We start from the raw sequence: 24,797 nt of genomic DNA, 5'->3' as shown, positions 1-24,797 counted from the left end.
ATATTAATGAAAATAATTGTAAATGTATGTATCAACATTAATTTATTAATACTGTTTGACTCCTCTTGTCCTTCTTAAACATATTTTTGGGTGAATCTGAGACAGGCCATTCAAATAATTTTTAAGGTTACGGACTACGGTTGCAATTTTGATTTTGAACTTTAAAATGACATCAAGAAGACATTAGGTCAAAAATCTGGCAAAATTGGTATTGCAGATATTATGCCGTTAATGTTAGTCGCAAGTTTTTTGTAGCAAATCGGTGTTTTTAGCCTGTTCTCCTTCCCCATTGAAATTGGAAAATGTACGTAAAAAGAAGTAGGTAGCTAAGTAAATGTCTATGGAATCGGTAGGTAGACCCGGGTGGGGTGTATGGCACATGTGCATTATCATAGCGTTCATATTTTATTACATTCGTTGCTGCCACTGACTTCAGGCTTGGACTTCATTTGATTTAAAACTTTTCCCGCGCAAAAAATGCTGAGTCAATCAAATAGTCTTTTGCTCAATGTCTATGGCCAGTTGGTACGGTAGTAAGCAAACTCACAAAAATCTCACTTTTAACTAAATGTGTTTACAATGTTGGTAGTATTTTTATACAAAACGATATACGTATCCAAAAAATATAAACTTTTGAGGGGATATCTTGTGGATTTACTATTGAATTTGCGAACACAGCACCGAAGCACACATAAACATGTCTTCAAACGCAATTACTTGCTGCCGGTGGAAAAACATTACTACTCGACGCCGATATTTTCTACAATCTCTATTCGATTAAAAACTACAAAACTAGATACTGTATCGGAGAACTCTTTTCACAATACCCAAATACTGCTTCTAAGCTAACATAATGATCAATTGGTATAATTTACAATATAATAACGAGTCACATTGTTTTTAATAATTTATTGTTCACGAAAACGACGAGAAGTAACTACACTCTTCATTACTGTTGTTATAGGAGTTTACAAGATGGTTAAATGCTTAGCCGAGTATAAACTTCGGGCCGTTTTCGACTGACGACTAAACGTTGCATACATACATAAATAAATTCAAATTAACATCCATCTTACATACGTAGGTACATTCATAAAGCTTGCTGAATTTCTTCATTAAACATGACAAGACATCATCAGCGAACTATTTACAATAGTCTTAAATTATGACAAAGTTCTGGATATAAATAAATATGTTATGTACATTACATATCAATAAAACTATGAAGATTGTTAGTTTATTGCAAAGTTTATGACATGTGAAATAAATGCCGAGAACATTATTCGTATACATTAGTGAAAAAATAAATAAGTATAACAATTTTCGCTGAAAGCGTCCCGTTGGCTCCGAATACAAAATCTACGCTTAAATTGAGGGGATCTGGCTAAAGAATGTAGTCGCAAAAATCCATTCAATCACAATATTGCAAATGCATCCATACTTTACAAATTGCATATATATACGCACATACTGTTACCGAGCGGACTTAACACTATAATACAAATACAATTGGCTCACTAAAAGTACAAGCGTATGAAATCCTACATATCTACAATCAGTTGGAACTAAAGGGGGAAAGAGAATAAAAAAACATCAACTAAAACGTTAACAAAATACACTTTCTCTATGGAAAATAAATAAATTTACAAATTAGATACACGTTTTAGAACTACTTACTAATAGTCACTTCTCCGTCGTTAATGTTATCACTACTTCGATTGGGCTCGGCGAGGTGAGTGGTTTTGAGCTCAAAAATTATAATAAAGCAGTATTTCGAGTTCCAACTATTCGCATAGCAAAATATTACGTATCTAGATCTACCAATCCTGCAACGGATCTTTCAGAACACCTTTGTCATTACATTGATAGTTCGGAGTAAGTATAATAAGTACAAAACTACTCGCCTCCACAAGACCGTTAAACTTAAAATAGAGTTCAGAAGCTTGCCGTTACGCCGCACTTCACTTTATCCTATCATAGCCTAGACCGAAACCAACATAAACTACATTACTCAGTCCAATTTTCAGTCATTGTCTTAAGAAATTACACCCCACACACCCAACTAAGTACAAATGCGTTTCGGGGTCTTTGCCAGTGTCAATACCACCATTACAATGCAAACGATTATGTCGTCAATAAAAATCACGCTAATTTACCTCATTAATATGCCTGTATCGTAGGAATTAAAGATAATTTCTTAATTTGAATATTTTTCTGAGAGGGCACTTTGTATTCGTTGAATATTACCATCGTTTAAGATTTTCTGGTGGCAGCAAATGGATATTTTTTCGGTAACGGAACCGACCGTTTCCCTATCAGATCCATTAACGAATCACTTAGAGTTAATTAAATAGAAACCTCTGAGGGAAACAAATGGAAGCCGATACGTTTTATTTAGGGAGTCATTGATATTTTGATCCATTGAGCCATTAATATTTGTGGCTGTTTCATGTTTGTGTAAATAGATAATATTTGCATTGTCACTGGCAAAGACCTTTGCCACTTCCTAACACAGTTCCACCTTACAATAACGATAATCTCAACTCAATACAATATTTTAAATTACCAAATTACAAGTATCATCTACATTAATAATTTCATGATAAGTAACAGTAACTAAGACAATTGGAATCTTGCCGATAAATCTACGTTTAAAGCGAACTAGGAATATAAATTGAGATAGATAATTTCAGTAGCTTTGGTAGAATAATATCATTCGTTTTTATTGTTATGTGTTGCCTTTTGGGCTGACGTATAATAATGACTCTTTTATTGAGTATTAAACGAGTACATGACTACAAATAAAGGAAAGGTATGAAGTAAGCGACCGCTGTCGTGGAATCGAGGGGTGATTGCAATCTAGTGCTCTTGAGAGCCGCGAGCCAGCGCGCCTAAGAGAGCATTGGGGACGCAAGAAAGCGTCGTTATAGATGCGTTGCACTGATAAGGAATGGTAAAGAGATTCATAGCGTAAGTGTGGAACGGTGCTAGTGAGCGAGCGCAACGGCAGCCCCGACCGCGACCAGGGAGCGGCTCAGGCGCGTCCGACCGCCTCCTGCGCGGTCGCCGACCGAAAAAACTCGACATCCGTAGTCGTAGACATCGTCGACATCGTCGACTCGTCCCAGCTGACCTCGGTCGTCGTCGTCGTGCCGTTCCCGTGTCTTCTCCGCGCTTTTGGATGCCTCTTTTTCTTCGGATTGTTAGCCTTCTTGTGCTTCCTTTTTTGCCTCAGATTCTGTCTGTGTACTGTCTGCATGCAGACTCTAGGCGTGTGTTTTTTGGGAGGCTTTTTCAGTTTGCCGTGGTGTCGACGCGTTGCACATTGCGTGTATTTCACGCCGTGGCCTTCCCACCTCCTGGTGAGAGTCAAAGCGTACCAGGAGAGGTTGCCCAGCTGCCTGCTCACAGGAATCTGCGTTCGCCTCGCCTTCCCTCTATTGTCTAATGCTAAATACGTTTTCTTCCCGCCTCGGACTCGCGAGTATGTGTTGTAGTTGTTCTCTTCTATGTGTTCCTCGAAGACGCAATCGTCCGAGAGATACTTCTGAAACAATAGACAAGGTTTTAATTAGTTTACAATATGACGCACGTCTATATGTTGATAACACAAAACGACTTATTAGTCAAGGGTACAGAATAACCATTTAATGTACAATATTAAGCCTGATATTATTTTCCATCGAATGCGAGTATTTGAGAATAATATAGTCTCATCATAATAAACACTTATCATACAGCACATTAAAGGTACAGACACGACAATTGGCAAATTCAAATTGGAAGTTCCCTTTTAGAGCACAAAATTGCCCCCAAGACAGGCCCGTTATGCACCTAACAACCAGGTGAGCTCACTGCACAAACAGATTGGCTATTTTATTCATAAATATGTATAAGAGCACCGCCGTAAGGTACACTAATGCCTCCTAAATTGTCCCAAGAGTCGGACATTAGCAATTCGAAGACATTAAATTCAATCCGAGATAGTTTGCTGCTTACTGGGTGGTGGGTGAGAAATATTGCCCTTCTGATTTATGGCAGTGGCAATTTGAACCATCGGAACTTCTTTAGGCTAACCAGCTGTGAGATACTGCTCATGAATATCCCTCTATTAGGATTATAAGACACGTTTAATATGTTATGTCCAGTGCATGTCCAGAGATATAACTTTATTAATCCTGGAATCATCTCGAAGCGAATTGCAAAGCGAAAGTGGTGTAAATCAACTCAAGAACGTAGTTTGAGCCACAGATTTATGTTCGGAACAGTTACAGCAAACACTTTATTTAAATTTTGCCATAAACATTTCTGCAGTAGATTAGAATTCCTTGTTCCCGTAAACTGAAAATACGGAGTTGGATTTGTAGCGCCCCCGCGGAGTTGCCGTTGAGTCTCTTAAATTTCATTAAGCGCGACATTAAGTGTAACGACGCGTTTAAATGAACTTCTGCCGTCAGTAACCCCTTCTAAAAGTAGGAAATAGTCGCGTTACTAATTATATGAAGCTTCTAACGTGCCTGCTTACTGTTGGGAGTCCCACCCATGGCGCGGACCCGCTGGGCGCATCGACTTAGTCCGAATAAATAAGTAAACTCATTTTACATACACTTTGATCATTTCAAGTAGATAGCTTTCATTATGTTATGCATCTTCATTCAGTACAGCACACAATTAACTATGTCTATTGCATGAAATACAGGGTGTTAGGTAAATGGCCGACACTAGCCCATGTTAACATAGGCATATAAATGGTATGGTGAAGTCAGAAATTTGATATCATGACTTTATTTTTTTTAATTTTCATACAATTTTTTTTTTATAAAATCCGATTTGTATGAAAATTAAAATAATTAAAATGAAGATATCAATTTTCTGACTTCACCATACCATTTATATGACCATGTTAACATGGCCTAGTGTCGGCTCATATACCCATTTACCTAACACCCTGTATAATAAATTGGAAAAATAATTATCTTGCAAGATAATTTGTCGATAACAGTAATTATTTTTTCATTAAGTGTGCCGCAGAGCATGGAGTCGCCATTCCATGCTTTGTGAAGTGTGCCAATGCCAATCTATTTTTGATTTTGCTATCATCTTAATATTATCGTGTTGATATGAAGGATTGCATTTTTATGCTATACTCTTAGATTAATCAACAGAGGTTGTCCTTGGTTATCTGTTCTCTTTCGGATATGCTATTAGCGAGTTGCAATTTCATAATCATCCAACAGTGGCCGCTTACAAGCCCGGGGCTTTCAGTGTGAAATTAATTTTATACTCCACGGAGTCCTTATAACTGTTCCCGGTGTTAATCGCGGGAGACAGCTTGATTGCGCGGAGAATGCAACGTCAAGGATTCATAGCAACTACAAAATGGCTGATGTTTAATTTCACCATTGTGTCGCTTGGCAGACCACAGGAGGCGTCGTAATGGCCTTTCCCGTAAATTGTTACAGGAAAACTGTACAATGACATCTAAAGGTATTCCAACAAAGGGTATTACGACGACGCATTTTGCTGTATAACCAACCAATTTGTCGCTGGAAAAATATGGCTAGAACAGTGAACAACATTTTAATGATTTTTTTAATTGAAAATCTGCTATACATTCTCTGCCATCAGATGTAGATATTTTATATCTATGTTTTATCTTAAAAATATTAACATTGGTAAAGTACCTCTTCGCTGCACTCTTTGGTGAGGTTACTTCAACTTAAATATCTTATGAGAGAAATGGTCAACCTCTAGGACTAAATACGATCCTTAATCCTTTAAATGCTCCTTTTATCCTGTACAAATCGACTGTTATTAATAGCTCAATTAAACTGGAATAATAATGAAGTTGCAACTGCGATCCGAATGTCGGAGTAATCTTATCGAGAACTATTAGGCCCACTTCGACGACACAGGACGCGATCGCCTGTGGGCGACGGCGTGAATTGGGCGATAAGTGATAGGGATCAGCGCGTTCGAGTACGCTTCGAGATGTCGATAGACGGTACCAGATTTTTTTGTGATGTTGGCAGTATTTTTGATATTTTTTTTAATTATTGTTCTTCCTTTACATTAATTAACATAATTTTGAAAAATAATTAATAGGTTTGAAACAAAATATTTTTTTGGGTTATTGTGCTAAAACAAATACACGCGGTAACAGTATGCGGCGAAATGTTTCATCCTACCTAATTAAATTTGAAATACAGAAACTCTTTTTTTATGCTAGACAAGGCATTTGACCGCAATCGCACCTGGTGATAAGTGAGATGCAGTCTAGGATGGTACATAATTCTGCCCTGTAAGTGCCTATTCACTCTCGCCTTGAAAACGCCCGGATTATAGTGTTCAGGAAATACAGCAGCAGGCAGCGAATTCCAGTCCCTCATCCTTATGTTAGTTTATACTTCAACATCCGTTTAGTAAATACCTACTAAATATTCAATTACTATTCCAATGAATTATTACTAAACGATAATACCTACAACTTACACAATACTTATGTTGTTCCCATTCGTACCGCAGGGTATGTAAATTAGACAACCAATTAAAATCTCTCAACGGTTTTCAAGTGCGATGCAGATACAGATTTTATTATTTTGTCTTTGGCTTTCCAGAGTAGGAGGAAGCAATAGAAAATATTTTGGTGAAGTGGACACCTAAGTAGCTTTTTTCTTTTTCTCATGGACAATGGTATTTAAAGATGGTATAGGCCTAATGCTAGATGCTACTTTGCAACAAAATAATATATCGTTAGTTTGCACAAATACAACCTCCACTATCATCATTAATTACCAATAACATGGTCTTCTATTGTATTACGACGCAATCCAGAGGGCGCCACTATTATTAAACAATCATTGTACTCATCAGAATCACCAATGATAGCAAATAAAATAATGGTTAGATATAAATTAATATTAGGTATATCCACGTAAGTAAGTAATAAATAAACTACAAACTCGTGTACACATTCCAAATATGTACGATCAATCGACTTTTAGATAACATTCGCAAATCGCAATCGATTTCAACTCGATAAATCTCAGCACGGGTCAAAAGTTTCAGATGTTATCGATAGATAACCGTGCGCGATATCTTTATCGATATCGATAAAGATGCGCCACTACGGGTTATCGGCTGCATCTTTATGGGCTAAAAATAAATTGATAGAGAGATCCTTTGACGACTATAAAGGATTCGATATGATGGAATTAAATTTTAGTATCTACTGACCAATGCCGGGACATGGGCTGTGACAATAACACCTTCACCGTCCACCGTATTTTTATTATTACATGCCAAATAGAGACAATAGGATCTACATAACATACCTACTTAGGCTGCGTTGTTGCACTGTCTTACTTTAACTTTGACAAACGTCAAAAATCTGTCATACTCCATACAACAACCACCGGTTATCGTTAAAGTTACGGTCAAAATAAGGTGGTGCAACTCACCCTTAGTATAAGAGGCAAAACGACAGGCTCTATTTGCGCAAGTCAATCATAAGTTTCAAAATCTTGCCATTTTCGGTTCAAAAAAAGTTGGAAGTTCAAGATTGTGTGTGTCAAGCTTTAGATCCTGACTATACAGGATTTTAGATATTATAGTAAAGTTATTTCGGGAATGGAGATGTAAATAAACGAGCCGACAAGTGCTTAATAACCACAGGCCTAAATACCGATTTTGCAAAAAAAGTCCATCTTTCAAAAACCGCGCTATAAAAAGTAAAAGAGTAGCAAAGGAATCGGGACTTATTCTGCGCTATCAAAATAAGACGTTATGCTAAATTAGAAAGCGCGCACCTAATTTACGCGTTCAGTGTAATTTATACGACAATAAACATGTCAATTACAGAGTCTAGCCGGACAGATTTACACACAGCAGCTGAAAAATATACGCTTTAGTCTTAGCCTGTGTAAGTGCATGTCTTGGATAATAGAAATTGATAAACGACGAAGGCACGCCATATTGTTTCATCATTACACACTTTATTTGAACTTTGTCATAATGTAGTAGTTTGGATGGTTAATGGCTATGCTACTCATAATACACGGAAGGATTATTATAGGAAGTTATGAAGTACCAATAAGGTAGGGGGAGTCCGGGAGAGTTTACCCGCCTTCCACTAAAATGCTCATAAATATTTATTATATAGTTACAAATCGCTATTTTTTATTAATTGTATCTTAAGCTACATTATTTAGCTATATTTTCTTCTAAGAAACTTTAATACATCATTATTAGTTTAAGAGTAATTGACAATTTTAACCAAAGTGATATTTGGCTAATATCTCCCGCCTGGGTGGGAGACTTGACCCCCCAAGTATCCCTTTAGCCGGGTTTAAAAATAAGCAAAATAATCACTACAAATTATAATTCTATAAAGAAATTAAATCTTCTTGAATGAAAATGTGTAACAATTTAATTCTTTGAGGTTTTCAAAAAAATCTGCATCGTTTTTTCTATTAAAACTGGTTGATCTGGATAAACTGGTTTCTACTGGGGCAACACCTCTAATAATTTTCCTTTATCAATGTTACATACCTATTAGTATAGCATTTCTTATTACTGAAAGATCTAAATTGATCCTGTTTCTAGATGTTCCTTTTTATATTTGAAAGGCATTTTGGATGATTATCTGCAATAAAAGTACCTGATTACCCTGGGTAAAGTCTCCTCCCGATGCCAGGCTAATGTCTCCCACCCCATGCCAAGCTGTCTATTATTACATTTTTATAAAAAACTATAACACTTAAGTACAAACTTTCTACCGTAAATGGAACTAGGATAATTACATTTACGATGTATATAAATGACATGTTGGTATCTATTCATAGTAAACAACTGAAATCAAATATCGAAAATTGAAAAAAGTTACTTTCCGGGCTCGAAATTGTGTTATCACTTGTCACTCCTAAACCAAACTGCCAATTGCATCGGCGTGAGCGAGGTGGGACGCGCCTATGGAGTCTAAAAAGTGTGGCTACGTCGCAATATTTAGTTCCACAAAAATTCTATGAGCAGTGGCTATTGTCTCCCACCTGCTAAACTCTCCCGGACTCCCCCTACATTTAAATAACAGTTTCTTATCAATTTCTATATTATCTGAATTCGAAGAAATTGACCACAATGAATAGATTCCCTTCGATTGGCATCTAACTTCACTTAAGGTAAGCCATCCATCAGCAGGGCACTTCCATCCACCTTTTCGTAATCATAAAGCCTTAAGGCCTTAATCATTTAGAGACAAAATTATAAAAAAAAGTGAACTCCAGACACCAGAGTGGACAGCCATGAATGAAGATTAAGATTCACACGAAAAAACACGATCGTTTTTATTACGCAACGTCGAACCAAATATTCCAAAATGGAACACTTGTTTCTTAACCTGTTCCTTTTTTAAAGCGATAAAAAAGCAAATGGCGACCGCCGCCCAAAACAAATGGGCCCGTGACACATTCGGGGGGCTCGCTATAATATTTCCGAGAAATTCGATCGGTAAAAAGATCGATCGGGCAGTTCCGAGTAATATGGGATTTGATGGGATTCCGTCAACCGACGTAGGCCCTATTCCGGAGTTTTTCGCATTCCTCCACCTTCTGGCTGTCTGTGAATGTATGCAAACGCGACGGCTCGTTAAAATTGACGCGTTTCCGAACACACTGCATTATTAATGAGGATCCTAGAAAATACCTATGCCAGAAATAAATATTATATGTAATTTTTGGTCTGAGTATAATTATCTACCTATTGTAGTTTTCTCATTGGTATGTACTACAAACTTATCAGTGAATCAGCACATTGTCAATTTATAAATTATTTTTTATTGAAAATAAACAAATTTTTTAAACTATAATACTTACTTACATATAAAACTTCAATTAAATTATTGAATTGCTTTTTTGGCATAAAAAAATATTACTTCTTTGCACATTACATAACACGTGCCCCTATTTCAAAAGCTAAGTTCGTTGGACTTTTAAAAGTCTAGCTAGACTCTATTTTTAATCTGCATATTCTGCATTCATAAATGACTTTTTTATTTCAAAACTAGACTAAATTAAAAACCCAGCTGACAAAATTTCCAAAATTTAAGAAATATTTCACGTTTTATACTCACGCGCCAGACAAAATTATCTAAATTGAACCTGAACACACAAAAACCATTTTTTTGTGTGCTCCAAATTACTAAATCTTCTCACGGGGCCCAAAGAGGAAAATGGCGGGCAATAAAATTATAGACCAATAACTTAAGACCTAGGCATTGAACTGACGTATTTAGGGGTTTAAAAATAAAATCTGCCACATAAAACGAGCCGATGATTTATTATAGAACCATTAATTTAGGCCAAATACTAGACAGGCCGAACATTGTTAGGCCAACGTATTATTAGGCGCGAACTGCCGATCTTTTATTGCTATAATTTGCTATCTAAATAGCGAGTTTAGTTAAATGTCAGTGATTAATGGGAGGTAAACAGTGGAGATGCATAATTATGATGTTTCTTTAGATATTAAATCGGACAAAAAAATCGATACCAACTTTTTGATAACATAATTTAGTCTGTGCTCTGGTCTGGATTAAGTCGTGTCTCTTTTTTGCCTACGTTATTAAAAATAAATAAGTTTCTTATAAATCAGTAAAGATTTATGTGTTCGATTCAGACAATTTAGAAAATGACTTTGCACACGTGCATATTAGCTACGAATAATTTAAAAAGGTACGAATATTTTCTAAAATTCTAATTCCCATAGCATTAAAAATCTAAATTTTATCAAATTCTCCCTAACCCTAGAACAAAGGTGTAAAGGTGGTAAAAATAAAGGGAATTAAGTGATAAAAAGTTTACGAGCATGGTATCACTAACGCACCGAGTTTATGGGAGTTTAAACTTCTCACAATAAAATATTGGGTTGCGAGCGGTATTCAATAGAGTCGGTTAATTCGATTTTTGGAAGATTTTGAAAATCGAATCTGTAAGTTTTTTTAGATGCACTGGCCACCACCATGCTTATTCCATTTTTGAAACTTTTTTGATAAAATCTTTGATTGTGGCTAATTCTAAATTAGCGACGATGGCCGCGATTCTAGAAACAGAAGAAAATTAGTAACGGGTTCGTGAAAATATTTTTCTTTGAAAACTATAAAAGCAAGTTTATACAGGGTGTTAGGTAAATGGGTATATGAGCCGGCACTAGCCCATGTTAACATGGTCATATAAATGGTATGGTGAAGTCAGAAATTAGATATCATAATTTTTTTTTTAAATTTTCATACAAAATAGGTTTTGTAAAATCCGATTTGTATGAAAATTAAAATAATTAAAATGAACATATCAATTCTGACTTCACCATACCATTTATATGACCATGTTAACATGGGCTAGTGTCGGCTCATATACCCATTTACCTAACACCCTGTATAGTCCAAGAATTAACAAAATGTTTTTGTATTGTATGTGCGTTGATATTCTATGATATTATGTTGATATGAATAATTTAAAATATAAACTATTGGACTACTTTCTTCATTACTTTCTTCAAATGCGCCGAAACTATGTTCGGGGCCGATATTCAAAATTCGATATCATTATTAATCATTAATAAATTTATATCGAATTATAATCTCCTAATCTAGGCGACAGTTGGGTTTTCGTCCTTTTTCGGAGTCGAGTAATAAAAACGTAGCTTTTAATATATGAGATGGCCGACTTTATAAAGGGCCTATATTTAATGAGTGGTCAGTTTTTAGATCGAGATACCATTTTATGTCGAAGAAACAGTTCTTGTTACGTTCGATAGTTATCGATGCATCGACAAATTGTGTTTTTATTACTTTAAAGTATTTTACGGTTATTAAATGGAGAACTGGAGTACTTTGTTAACGACACCGGAACGTTTGAGATCGTCACAAAAGAGTTCAAGATTTTTTTTTCGAGTCTTTTCTGAGTATGTGAACACCGCCTTATTTCCCAGTATAGTTACAGAATAAACCCCCTCAGTAATAAAACTTACATGCCCGTTGAGCACTATAAAGTGTTCTTTAATATGGAAATGTCATTCTAACGCGTGTGTAACTTGTTAATATGTTAATAGTAATGGGTAATAATGTATAAAACTAGGTAGGTATAGCATATATTTATTGAGTCAGTTTACTATGTTTACTTGATTATGACAATCAAATCGTCAAAGATCGATTTATTATGTTCAGTTGGTTTATAAAAATTATATTGCTTAGTGAGATTTATTTCACTTAAAGTATTCGTCCATTTACTGTATTTTAACAGTCCATTAGAATACAAAACTAACAGAATTTCATTGTTGTTCACAAGAGAACCTAATTCAGCATCCACTAACGTCAAAACGTCGATAGAAAGAGACCTATAAATAAACCAACCCCTAGAAAAACTTGAAATTCCACCGCATAAAAATCGAATAGCCATAAATAAAGCATATTAAAACATAAAATAGGGTAAACAATCGTAAATAAAAATTACAACGAAAACACACAATCGGATCGTTAATTTAAAAATAAATTATGTCTATTTTGTTGACCGTTTTACACTTTTTTGTTCTTTTTTTTCGAAGTCCTTGGCTTTTTTGTGGCAGTCACATTGGCGGCGCCTGTGGAGCGGCAAAACCCTTTTATACTGAATTCAAATTCAAATTTTGGATTTCGAGCTTCCAAACTTTTTAAGCGATTCCATGGTGTTGGTATCTGTGGCGACAGTGTTATTAATCCTTTTCCCGCCATTATCTGGAAGCGCTTTATTTTGCTGGAACTATTTTGTTGTGCCGACTTTGGAAGTTTGATACAAATTTTAAAGTCAAATAGCATTGTTTAAGAAATTCAGAGAGCACACAAAAACTTGTTGAATGATGAATTTCGTCTTCTTGGTTCCTACTTATTTAACATGTAAAAATATATTGCAAAGGCCATATTAAGGAGCGTTCTAGGATCAACCAAGAGTGATCCGGGATGATTGGACAAGATCCCACGGAACCGTTAACCGAGTCTATATCAAGAACGTGGCACAACGAGAGCAAAATGATAGTTCTAGACACTATGATCTATTCTAATGAATCATCAGATTTTGTCTGTTTACAAAACATCTAGGTATTATGATCTAACAGAGTGTGTTGTTTTTGCACATTTAATTGGCATTTAGTCAAAAATTGGATGTTTCAAAATTCTAGCGACAACACTTTTTAAATACGAGTACAAACAATAAATGAAGTAGGTACTTACATTAAGTAAAATTTACCATTCAATGCAAATTCACTTGCTCTTTTGACGATCTTACATCTGAAAAACAAATACGAATGTGAAGTCGTAGGTATCTAGATATTATAAATACTGCATCGATTGCGTCTGCAAGTTCTGTCACTACATAAGTCTTTAGATAAAGCATTTTCTTAAAGGACAATGACCAAAAGTGGTCCAAATGTCCACCACCAATGAGACCTATATTGGCTTATAGTCCTTTAAATAGAGATTAACTTTCAGTATGGGACGAAAAAAAAATAAGCTGTCAGTAAAAAGTTATGACTGTTTAAAAATTGTAGTAGTTTACGCGCTAATCTCAGGAACTACTGGTCCGATTTGAAAAAATCTTTTTGTTATGGATAGCCTATTTATCAAGGATGGTTTTAAGATAAATAACATCACCCTACAACCAATAGGGGCGGAACAGTAAAGACAAATGTTGTAAAAATTGGAAATATTATTCAAACAATTTTCACGCGTACAAAGTCATAGGCACAGTTAGTATAATATTTAATAAAATTCATCTATAACCCCGCGCCACATGCGACATGACATAACATGCGTAGATTAGTCCAAAATGTGCAATGGATAGAATGATATCATGAACATTTTTCGGATGAAAAGGTAAAAAACAGACTTTTCATTCAGTCATAACTTTTTACTGACAGCATATTTTTGATTGCGGTTTGGTTATAATGAATCAGTATTTAGTAGACTATTTTACTACATAGGTCTCGTTAGTGGTGGACATTTGGACCACACTCCATACATTTTTGGTCATTGTCCTTTCCTATTCAACAAAATTATATCTTAATAATATGCGCAAAATTTCATCGCGAAAAATTTGGTCATTTTCTCAAAAGTCACTTTCGCAGAATGTCATTCACAATTATTTAGATTATATATGTTACAGGAAATGTATGAATTCTAGGAATTGTATACTATTCCTAGGAAATGTATACAATTCCGAAGCTATTTAGGAAATGTATAAAATATTGCTTCAGAGATTTTTTAATACGCACATATCCTAGGACATGTATACTTTTCCTAGGAATTTTATAGAATTCCAATATTGTATTAGGAAATGTATAAAACTAAGCGACACAAGCGCGGTCGTGTGATCGGGTGCCCCTCAGTACGTCTAAAATTTCACTTTGCCAAACCACATTAGCCGATAGGTACTTTTAACTCACAACTATTATTGTTTAGCCTGAAAGTTGTTTTCACACTATTATACTTTGACTGAAAAAATATTTGCCTATTGGCATACCTTTCTTTCGGCATCACGCATATTACGCTGAAGTATTGGAAAACCCTAATTTTAACATCTCTTTTATTAAACTGTTATTGGCATGAAGGTTTTAGTACTCCTGTAGCTGGATAACAAAGTTTCGGTTAGGTTAGGTTAGACTTGCGACCGTACACATACACAGCGGCCGCGGCGCGGTAGCGCCATTTAAGTATCGGAGAAAAAAAAAGAAATCTTAATTACATTTCCGATTGCTGTTTAGGAAATGTGTAAATTTCCTAGGAAATGTGTCTAATGTAATTTACATCACACATTTCCGGGTGATTTTAGGACTTATACACAAATCCTAGGAATTGTATACAATGACGGATTTCATACATTTCCTGTAACATATACATTATTTAGCACAATAGTACGTACCCATACATATTATTCTTATTGTGATGATGTTACATGGAGTTATGTTGTATTATAAACAAGATTCATTCACACTACTCGTAGAGCTGATTTGAGGTCCATATTTGCTCTCACTGTAAGCCAGGCTCGTCCAGCCATCGCTCGATAGTGCAAGAATGTCCGTCCCAGGAAGCCGTGACGGGCTGAGATACAAATGATGGATGCCCCGAGAAGGCTAACTCATACACCTTTGAATTTAGAACGCCCGAGAACGCTGAGGCTCTGTTGCACCACCTAACTTTAACCGTAACTATAATGATAACCGGTTTTATTTGTATGGAGTTTGACAGATCTTTGACGTTTGTTATAGTAAGATTTTGCAACCCGGCCTTATAGTCTCATACACATTTGAAATTCGAACGTGTAGTAACACTTGTCTATGGTCAAGTTGATTGACCAACGGATTTTCACTTTTCAGAGGTGTACATTATTTTTAGTTAAATAAAATGAACGGCGTCTTATTTTTCTTACTTTTTTTTAGAGTTGCTAGATACTGAGTGTATTGCCTTTGACTTTTACATCAATCAATGAAAATAAATCCTAAACGAAATTATAAATGTCTATTGCGACCGTTTAATTGTTGGGGTGAGGACAGAAAGGCCTCTCAAACTTAATCCCAAATATGAAGTTGAACCGAGCTCTCCCCACAAAAGAGTGAATTAACATCGAAATTCCCTAGGGATAAGAGGGCACAGATTCCTTTGGACATTCAGGTATTTTAATTATTAAATAGTATGAGACAAAATGGGATTTGAAATTATCATTTTTACACTCAGTGATTTGAGCGGAATTAAGTAGATTCTCACAAAATAGAAGTAAAACATGTGTTGCGTATTTTTAGTGCTTTATTTAAATTAAATTAAATATGTCTAGTTAAGATCATACTTAGTAAAGCTCGCTTCCACCTTCGGCCTGATCATCACTTACCATCAGGTGACATACAAACCAAGAGCTTTCTCGTTGTGGATAAAAAAAAACTTTTACAAACATCTTTTAACTGACTAGTAGTCATGTTATTCACAGCAAGAGAACAATTCCAATCCTCGCTACGAGTACTAGTATTCGATAAAACCCAAACCCAAACAATCCCGCCCCCATCGGGCCACACATCTATGACAAATCGATTCTCGTTGCTCGCGTTAATGAATCGAGAACTTCCTGATTAATGGTGTCACTACATCCTTATCTTCTAGCGCCTCCTAATGGGATCACCCTGCTTCTACAAAGCGACCAAAACTACCAACACAATAAATCACAACGAATTGCAGCTCTTTTTAAAGTGGTTGCGCTAAGTGTACTCCCGCCTTTACGATTAGCGGGTGTCGCGTTCGATTTTTGAATCGCGTTCCATTTTTCAAATAGTGAATTGTGATAGGCAAATGTTCTTTACCGTTATGGAATGTAAAAAGATTAGAGATACAAAATAAAATAATTTTAATTTATAAACATTGCCCTATCCAGTGCACAAGTCAAAAAGTAAAAATGAAGGAACGAATGGAACCAAAAAAAAAAAACAAAAAGTAAAAATACCAAGTTAGTATAAATGCTATGTTTTGTAATGATTATTTTTTAACTATAGGACTAACAATAAGCACATCAAAATAAATGTGGACATCTTAACGTTCGTATCAGTAGAAAATTAAGTAATGTAAGTTCTAAAAATCTAAAATTAATTTAAGAATCAGAGGTGAAAAATGGGGAGGGATGGGACAGAGTGTCAGAACTTATGCTCTTTGGTCAGAACCATCGAACTTTATTCCTCAAAAGTAATTTTCTTTTTTTAAACGCGACTGCAACACGAACTGAGTAAAATGTCCAAAGTTAACAAATGGCGGGTTAAACGGTTTTCGCGCCATGACGACTCATTCGGCGCTGTCAAGCAGGAAAGTTGCCGATTTCATTTGTTTCAATTAATGGTGATTGATGAACGACGGGTTCACTCGCGTCAGTTTTGGACAAACACGCATTTTGTTATATATGGTTTTTAATTATGCGTGAACGAGTTATACAAATTGAGTTATCTTTGGGTGTCATTGTCAAGAAAGGTCTTTGTGGAGCCCTTAATGATACAGACTAATAGTTCTCCCTAACGCCACCTGAAGACAAAGTATTCTTAGTACTGCAGTTAGATAGCACATTTTCCAAAAAAAAAAATCCTTTATTTTTGTAAAGAAAGAGAACTGCGTTCAAAGATTTCTCTCAATCTTAAAAAGGGATGTTTTCTTTGAGTAAAATTTTCTATCAACAGTATTAAGTGAGAGTATTTTCCCTTCATGTGGCAGTGCATTTCACCTTGTATAGCTTGCTTTGCCATCGTCCCTACATAAAGGCTGTACGTACGTCCTATTAAGCCCCAGATCGGCGTAGGAATAAAATAATTAAAGATCTAATTAATTAATTTGAGATGCAACTCTTAACGGTACATTTTTTAAATTAAATTAAATAAATATCTAGTTAGGCATTTTTGATTTTATATTTCTTAAACTACATGTTGAAATAAAGGGGCAAATCTGAAATAATCCGCTGGTCCCCTTAGATAGTGATCGTTTTGTTTGTTTCCACCATAATTTGTCGCTTCCACTCCAGCCTCAGGGGACTGAGCATTAGGCTACTAGGTATGGAAACAGCTCTATGTTTATCCAATGAAAATTAATATGAGTTAACAAAAGTTGTTGTCAAAAATTCTACGCCTAATACAATTGCAGTCACTGAATGTCTAAGTGATAATAAAATCTAAAATCAATCAAAATCAAAATTATTTTATTCAATTTAGACCACTAGTGGCACTTATGTACGTCAAAATATAGTAAATAAAAAAAGGTAGCCCTTATGGGGCAGTTTACATGTCTCCTTATCTTTTGAGCCCTACCAGCGCTTCGAGACAAACATAAATGGCAAGTGCTGAGAAGAAATAACAAAAGAATTTAAAAAAGAAAGGGCAGATTTTTAAAACATGTCAAACGCATGAAATACACCTCTAGTGTAAGGGTTAGTTGGAGAGATGTAATTCTTCAATCCGGATATCTTGAGTTAGGATTCCAGGATAGAAACAAAAGTAGTAAAAGTTAGTACTAAAAAAAAGAGATTCGAGCAGATTAAACATATTATAAAAACTAGGTATTAGTACTAATAGCTAGTTAAGCTAGTGCTTTGAAATCTGCATTAACATGTTGGTTCTATCATGTATAATAAATTAAGGTTATAAAAGCCAATGTGACATTTAAAAGTGGTAAGAGTTCTATTGTTAACATAAGCCTTTTCCTTACTTTTCCATCACCTCTAAAACACAGGTTGTTAATATCGACCCGCACTCATAGATTATTGGCTCACGCACGACCCTACAGATCAATGCTGCCAAAGCAAAAACACAAACATTAAGACATAAATCCAATTTGGAGGTACCAACATTCAAGATATGCTCGTTTACGTTATTTATGGCCAGGACTGCAGTTTTTGTTGTAATAAAACTCTTTCGAAAAAAATAGTGTATTTTTATATGATTTCAGCACGCAATGTGACAAACCGTGATTTATTATTTTCGGTGAAATTAAAAAGTTATCGGTTTTCACCTGTTTAATGATTATAAATTGGTATTTTACATTGTATCCATATTGATATACCTAGATGCAGTATTTTTTTACTTTAATTAATTTTAATATTTAAAGTTTATAGCAGTAAGTATAGGTACCTATTTATCTGGTAAAAAACATCACAAAACACATATCCTTATCGAATTAATTTAAACGATCATTATTAAAAACCCATCGATCAATATTAAAAACTCTATCATTTTTTTCAGTTGCTAGAACTTACACATTTTTACAACTCTATGATTTGAAAAGAAAAGTTTTTTCTACATAATTATTATGGTTGCTTTGTACATAGTCAGGCCTATCAGCCGATGTGATGTAAGTATACAAAATTTATAATAAGTACAATAAAATATTTTGTCCATTGTCCTGCGCTCTGGATGAAACAAAATTGTAACTATTGTATGAAGGGATACAAATGACGGCACATGAAATCAATCACTGCACCGTCTTATGTCCTTTGTAATAGGATCTATTTTACAACGATTATGAGTAGCTTGACGTGATGTTACATTTATAGGCCTGGATCTATCGATCAATTTGATGGATCAGCGCGTGAGGTGAAAGTGTAGAGTGTAGACCATTGTCATAACACAAAAGTATGATACCGTTTTGAAGAAAATAGTTATTTTTAACTGACTTGAAAAAGGAGGAGGTATTGAAGTTGTAGTTTTTGTACTTAATTTTATTATTGCTTTGTTATTTTGTTTGATAACCGCTAGGATTATGAATATGGATGATTTAAAAAGTGAGCAATTGTCGCCGAATAGGACAAATAGAATATTTAAATCGGTATTTTTAACAAGTACCTAGTACTTTTGGTATCTATAAAGCCATAAATGCTGTAGAACCGTAAATTGCTTTTATATTTGCTTGATAATATCTAATGCAATTAAATCCTAATAACATTATAAATGCGAAAGTTTGGATGTCTAGATGTTTGTTACTCTTTCAAGCAAAAGCTACTGAACGGATTTATGATGTAACTTTACAGTAGGTATTATTGTTTATAACCCAGAATAACATATAATATAGACTATAATTTATCACGACTTGTGATAAACTGAATTTCACGCGGGTGAAGCCGCGGGCAACAGCTAGTTTTTAATACAAAATTTAATGAGACCCCTCATTAAGGAGATAATTTAAAATATTTTTTATAAATAGATCCTTTGTTTTTAAATTTTATTTTATAAGTATAAATTAAACACGTATCAAGAACAAAAGTCCACCTAATTTTGTTTATTATCGCACCATTTTTGTATAACTTTGCTTGGCCGCGCCGACGCGTGCTGAACAGGTTGCGATGAAATCCAGTTTGTTTATAATACCAAATATGCCCTGGTTTCCGCATGTGAAATGTTTATAATTGTTATGGAAAAATTGGATCATCGAAGCTTAGGTATAACAATATTTTGACAATAACTTGGATTAGTTAGGTTAAATGTAGAGACGGTTAGTTTTTTTATTTTGCGCCTACAATACACCACAATTTAGTTTAATTTAATTTAGTCAAGTTTCTTGTACTGTTTATTTATAACACGAATTAGTGATAAAAAGGTTTTATTGGGATCTGTAAAAGAGCTCTCAAAAGGACAAACATACTGAGAATAACACTTTTTATGTAACATAATACAGAACTAAAAAATAATGAAGAAGAAAAAAAATGAATTTAGTAATAGAGTAGAATACTTCTATTTTTAAAGTTAAAAAGTTTATGATGATATTTATAATACTGATCTATTAGTTTATCTTTATGACAACGTTTTTAAACACACTACACTATAGTTAATCGACGATGCCTTTAAAAGCTCCAAAGCTTGCATAAATCCTCTCTAAATCGTTTTCCATGACAATAATTGCTTTTATGTTTTAATACGAGCTTCTAACATAGCGCGGTTATAGCGAACCATGCTACAAGAATTTATGGGTCAGTTTAATGATTAAACTCTGTTTAACGGGAGTTTAAGCGACGTTCAATCAAAGGTCAACTCGTTTGAAATATTTTAACTTTTCTTGGGATGTCTCGTTATTTATAAATACAAATTATTGATGAAGAAGTAAAATGCATTCATATTAATTCAGTCGTAACTTACTAACTTAGTCATATTTTTTCAATTATGTAAATACAGGTAAATTTAAATGAGTACAATATGACTTGAATTTGTATCTAAATCAATATTGTTAGTGTCAGGTATGAGATCATTTAAAGCAGAGGTGCGTGTTGTGGGGAGATTTTGATTTTCAAAGCGTTTCGGCTTCTAGACACGATTAAAACGACTTAAATAAAACCTAGGCTCTGCGATCCTAGACTCTACCACAAATTTCCCTAGTTACCTAAGGTTTAAAGGTCATCAGTAGTTGTGGAAAATTATGCTGAACTATTCATAATTATTGTCCTAAAAGTTGTAGGTAGGTATCATCATTTCCAATTGTCATTCAGGGGCATTCATATCTGGCTCTAAAGGGGAAATTCTTGTTAATTTTTTTTTATGTCACAGTAGGCAAACGAGCAGGTTGGACCACGTGTTCAGAGGGACACGGATCACCTGATGGTAAGTGATTACCATCGCCCATAGACACCCGCAGACCCAGGGGCGTTACAGGTGCGTTGCCGGCCTTTAAGGTGAAGATACGCTCTCCTCAAATATCAGCTTATAATAAAAATATATTTCTATGATACTTACATTTGCGTACTGGAAGCCGCAGGCGTCCATGCACAGGTACATACACGTGGCTACCCCCTGGATCGTCAGGAGGCCGACTTTGTACGTCGCCCGCTGAAGTATTGCTGGAACAAACGAAAAACACACATTAGATAAGTGTTTAACGTAAGTACAGACACTAGAAAATAGGAAATTTTTGAGGTATAATGAAAAATACCCTCGCTACCACTGTACCTTTCTGTTATACAATAAGTAGTTCTTGTAGTAACGTAAACATCCAAGCTATTTTTTTTGAGTAAGGTAGATAAGGTGTAGAGCTTGTGAAGTTAGGGCTTAGGTTAGAGTTAGGACGTGTAGATTTAGATGGCTCTACATGAGATTTGACAGTTTTTTGACAGTACGATAGGCTCTTACCTATATGAGATCAGTGTGCCTACCATGAGTTTACGTTAGGTGTGCTCGCTAGCGACTGCGTAAAAAAATGACATTTAAATGTATGACATATTGTGCAGCGCCCCTAGCGGCTACTTTGAAGAAATAAAATCTTCATAGAATTTTTTGACGTATTCGCTAGCGAGCTCACCTAACGTAAACTCATGGTAGGCACACTGATTTTTTGACAGTGCGAGCCATTATGGCCGAGTCTTGGCAACATTTTTCATGAAAATATTGCCATGTCGGGACCATTATGTTATTTTATTACAAATAGGTACTTAGTAGCTTTTATATTATTTGAAAAGCACTACAGCAAACCATATTTCCTCTCAGCAGTCTTAAATTAAATAAACAAATACTAAACTGGAAGTAATTAGGTTAAATACATACCATTTCAACGACTATAAAATTCACGGTTAAACTGAATATTAATTAAAATCATCCTAACCCAAATTGAATAACCTACTAAGCTTTAATAAAAGCCACAAAGTTGTCTCGGAGCAAAAGCTATGTTCAAAATAATTTATTTTATACAACAATCCCAAACATTGTAAAGCTGTGGAATGGTAAAATACATTATTTACCTAAAATCTTGTTTAATAAATTATTATAATACTCTAGCTGTGCCCGTTTTCATCATCAATCCCTAATTTAAGTGACCCTATGATAACAAAATTCCTATTATGTGGTACCACAGGGGTCACTTAAAATTTAGGGATTGATGATGAAAACGGGCATAGGTAAACTAAAATTATTTTTTGTTATTTAACAATATTTTGTTAGCTGATTTTGCTGTCAACCATGTAACAAACGTGAGCGGATCAAGCTACATTGTGTTCGCAATTATATAGTTTCTATTTTGCAACAAAAATGTAGAGTCTGTTATGCTTTTGACTATAGGTACCAAGTACGTTCTTTAAACATAACAAATTCCCATAAAGTCGTTCCTTTGAGTACGACCCATTACATTCTAACCCTGAGAAAACAAGACATAAAGTTATCTTAGAACGAGATGTCATACAAATCACAGCTAGGAGCTTTCGCCATGTACGGCCGCGCATGCGCGAAAATGGCGTCAAAAGACGGTTTAGGGAACACCGTTAGGTGCCTTTGAATTGCTCTTGTAAATACATTTGCTTTTAAATTACCATGTAAGTTTTCCCACATACATTTTCATTCCATTTTTGGTAAGAAGTTATCAAAAAATTAGGTAAAACATGAAAAGCTGAACTTTTAAAAATCTCTTAGGTACTGTTGCTGTATGGGATTTATTCCAATCCATTTTTGGCAAGAACTTATCATACAATTGAAACATCAAAAGAGTCGACTTCAAGCTCTATAGTTGTAACTTAAAAAAAGTTTCTTACTTAAAATTGAAGTTTTATAAAGTTTATGGTAGAAGTAGCTACGCAAATTAGATAGGTACCAAACAACTTAATTAATATAAACAACATTATTTAAACTTCATGCTCTATTTAACTGCTCAATTATAATACTAAAGTGTTCTATCAAATGAATTAACAATTCAAAACATAACAGCCACAACCCAAATGCTCACGACTCCTGCCACAAACAATTTAATTGTGTTCGTATAAATCAAGCAATTCAACGAGAAATAAAACAAACTGACAGGATTACAATTAATAAGCCGTTTTGGCAGTTATAAAGAGGTTTAGCGAATCTCAGGTGAGATCTGCGCACGCCTATGCTTGGTGTACAGGGTGCTTTTAATTGTATGATGTATTTAATTTGACAGCAGTAAGCGTCGGTCATGTAAACGGCTGCCAAATCGTAAGTCATGATGGTTGTTAATATTATTAACGCTGGAAACTTTTTCGACTGATGTGTTAACGAAATGCTTCATGTCACCCATATGACATGTAAGGAGCAGTATGTTTCTTACAATAAATAAATAAAAAAACCTTATTAAGATAATTAAATACTGTTTGTCGTTTGTCGCAAGGAATAACTCTCTGTGCTTTCTTGTGGCATCCACGTGATACACCCATTACTGATTGGTATTATACAGTTAAAAAGATGAGACCTTTGATTGGCGTTATAAAGTTTTTTTTGTAGCAAGATTTTTAAGAATTTAATTTAATATTAGAACAGCAATAGGCATACTTGTATTTAGCTGCTAATTTTGATCTAACTTACATACTATAAATCTACTTGACGACATAAATCGCAAACCACCTCCGTATCTTACGACCACGCTGTATCTTACGCGCACGTCCCCAATAATCATTTATTAGTAATTAATAGGCAGGATCCCAGCACTATCGGCCGGCCCAGGTCCAGACTAATTAACAGATAAACTAAACGCTGTCGAGATTCTGCAGGGGCTAGCTACTTAGTCCTAAGCATTCAGGATGGTCAGCAAAATAAAACAATTTTCACCACAGGCCATTATTTTGGAGGACCATTAAAAGCGACTGCATGCAGGAGGATTTAATTAATGCTGCTGACAACAATCAATCAATCAATCAATCATTTATTGTCTTAGTTATAGGTATTACAATAACACAGATCTTAAATCTTGTAAAAGAGTTTTGGACTGACACTGTGTAGGTTTTTTATCGACACGATAAGAAGATTAATAGGCGACCTACTTAAAGACAAATGGAGGATTTGGTTCACACTCTCCACGATGGCCAGAGGAGTTGAGGAGGCTTAATATTCTGCATAATGTTTTGTCCCTTGGTTGTCTCTTATTGACATACACGGAAAGAGTGAGAGTGGTTACTACTACTCACAGTACCTCTAGTACGAAAAACTTTCGAGTTCGTTTCGTTGCGTATTCAAAGTGTCATCGAAAAATTTTGTATGAAAAATTAAACAGCGCCCCCTAGGGCGGCTATAATATAGGGGGCGCTGTTTAATTTTTCATACAAAATTTTTCGATGACACTTTGAATACGCAACGAAACGAACTCGAAAGTTTTTCCTACTAGAGGTACAGAATAGAATCAGCATCATAATCATCATAATTTTAGACACAGGACGTCCACTGCTGAACATAGACCTCCCCCAATGACTTCGCACGGCTGGTAGCGACCTGTAGCGACCTGCATCCAGCGCCTTCTTGCTACCTTTATGAGGTTGTCGGTCCACCGGTCGACCAGAATT

The 24,797-nt window shown here is 35.1% G+C and overlaps 1 protein-coding gene across 2 annotated transcripts; it reads right to left on the bottom strand.

The window, feature by feature from the left end:
- Nucleotides 1-902: 902 nt before the first annotated feature.
- On the bottom strand, nucleotides 903-21,353 carry bnl (fibroblast growth factor branchless). Of its 2 annotated transcripts, none has more exons than XM_028310513.1 (2): nucleotides 21,256-21,353; nucleotides 903-3,547 (listed from the first exon to the last, which is right to left on the bottom strand). In XM_028310513.1, exons 1-2 carry the CDS (start codon nucleotides 21,295-21,297, stop codon nucleotides 3,035-3,037), a joined length of 555 nt encoding a protein of 184 aa, XP_028166314.1. In that variant the 5' UTR covers nucleotides 21,298-21,353; the 3' UTR covers nucleotides 903-3,034. The 2 variants fall into 2 exon arrangements, with proteins under 2 accessions (XP_028166314.1, XP_028166315.1); XM_028310514.1 differs by having other exon boundaries at nucleotides 903-3,544.
- Between the last annotated feature and the right edge of the window lie 3,444 nt (nucleotides 21,354-24,797).

The sequence above is a fragment of the Ostrinia furnacalis genome, unplaced genomic scaffold, assembly GCF_004193835.3.
Source record: "Ostrinia furnacalis isolate ACB-3 unplaced genomic scaffold, ASM419383v2 OfSCF3022, whole genome shotgun sequence".
NCBI lineage: Eukaryota > Metazoa > Arthropoda > Insecta > Lepidoptera > Crambidae > Ostrinia > Ostrinia furnacalis.
The sequence above is the reverse complement of the archived record's forward strand: the minus strand, read 5'-3'. Positions and strand labels throughout refer to the sequence as shown.

Bases quoted from the DNA above. Each gene is read 5' to 3' on its own strand.
- bnl (XM_028310513.1), bottom strand. From the start codon at position 21,297: ATGTACCTGTGCATGGACGCCTGCGGCTTCCAGTACGCAAAT. The intron at 3,548-21,255 runs GTAAGTATCATA...CTATTGTTTCAG, and splicing joins GCGGCTTCCAGTACGCAAAT to AAGTATCTCTCGGACGATTG.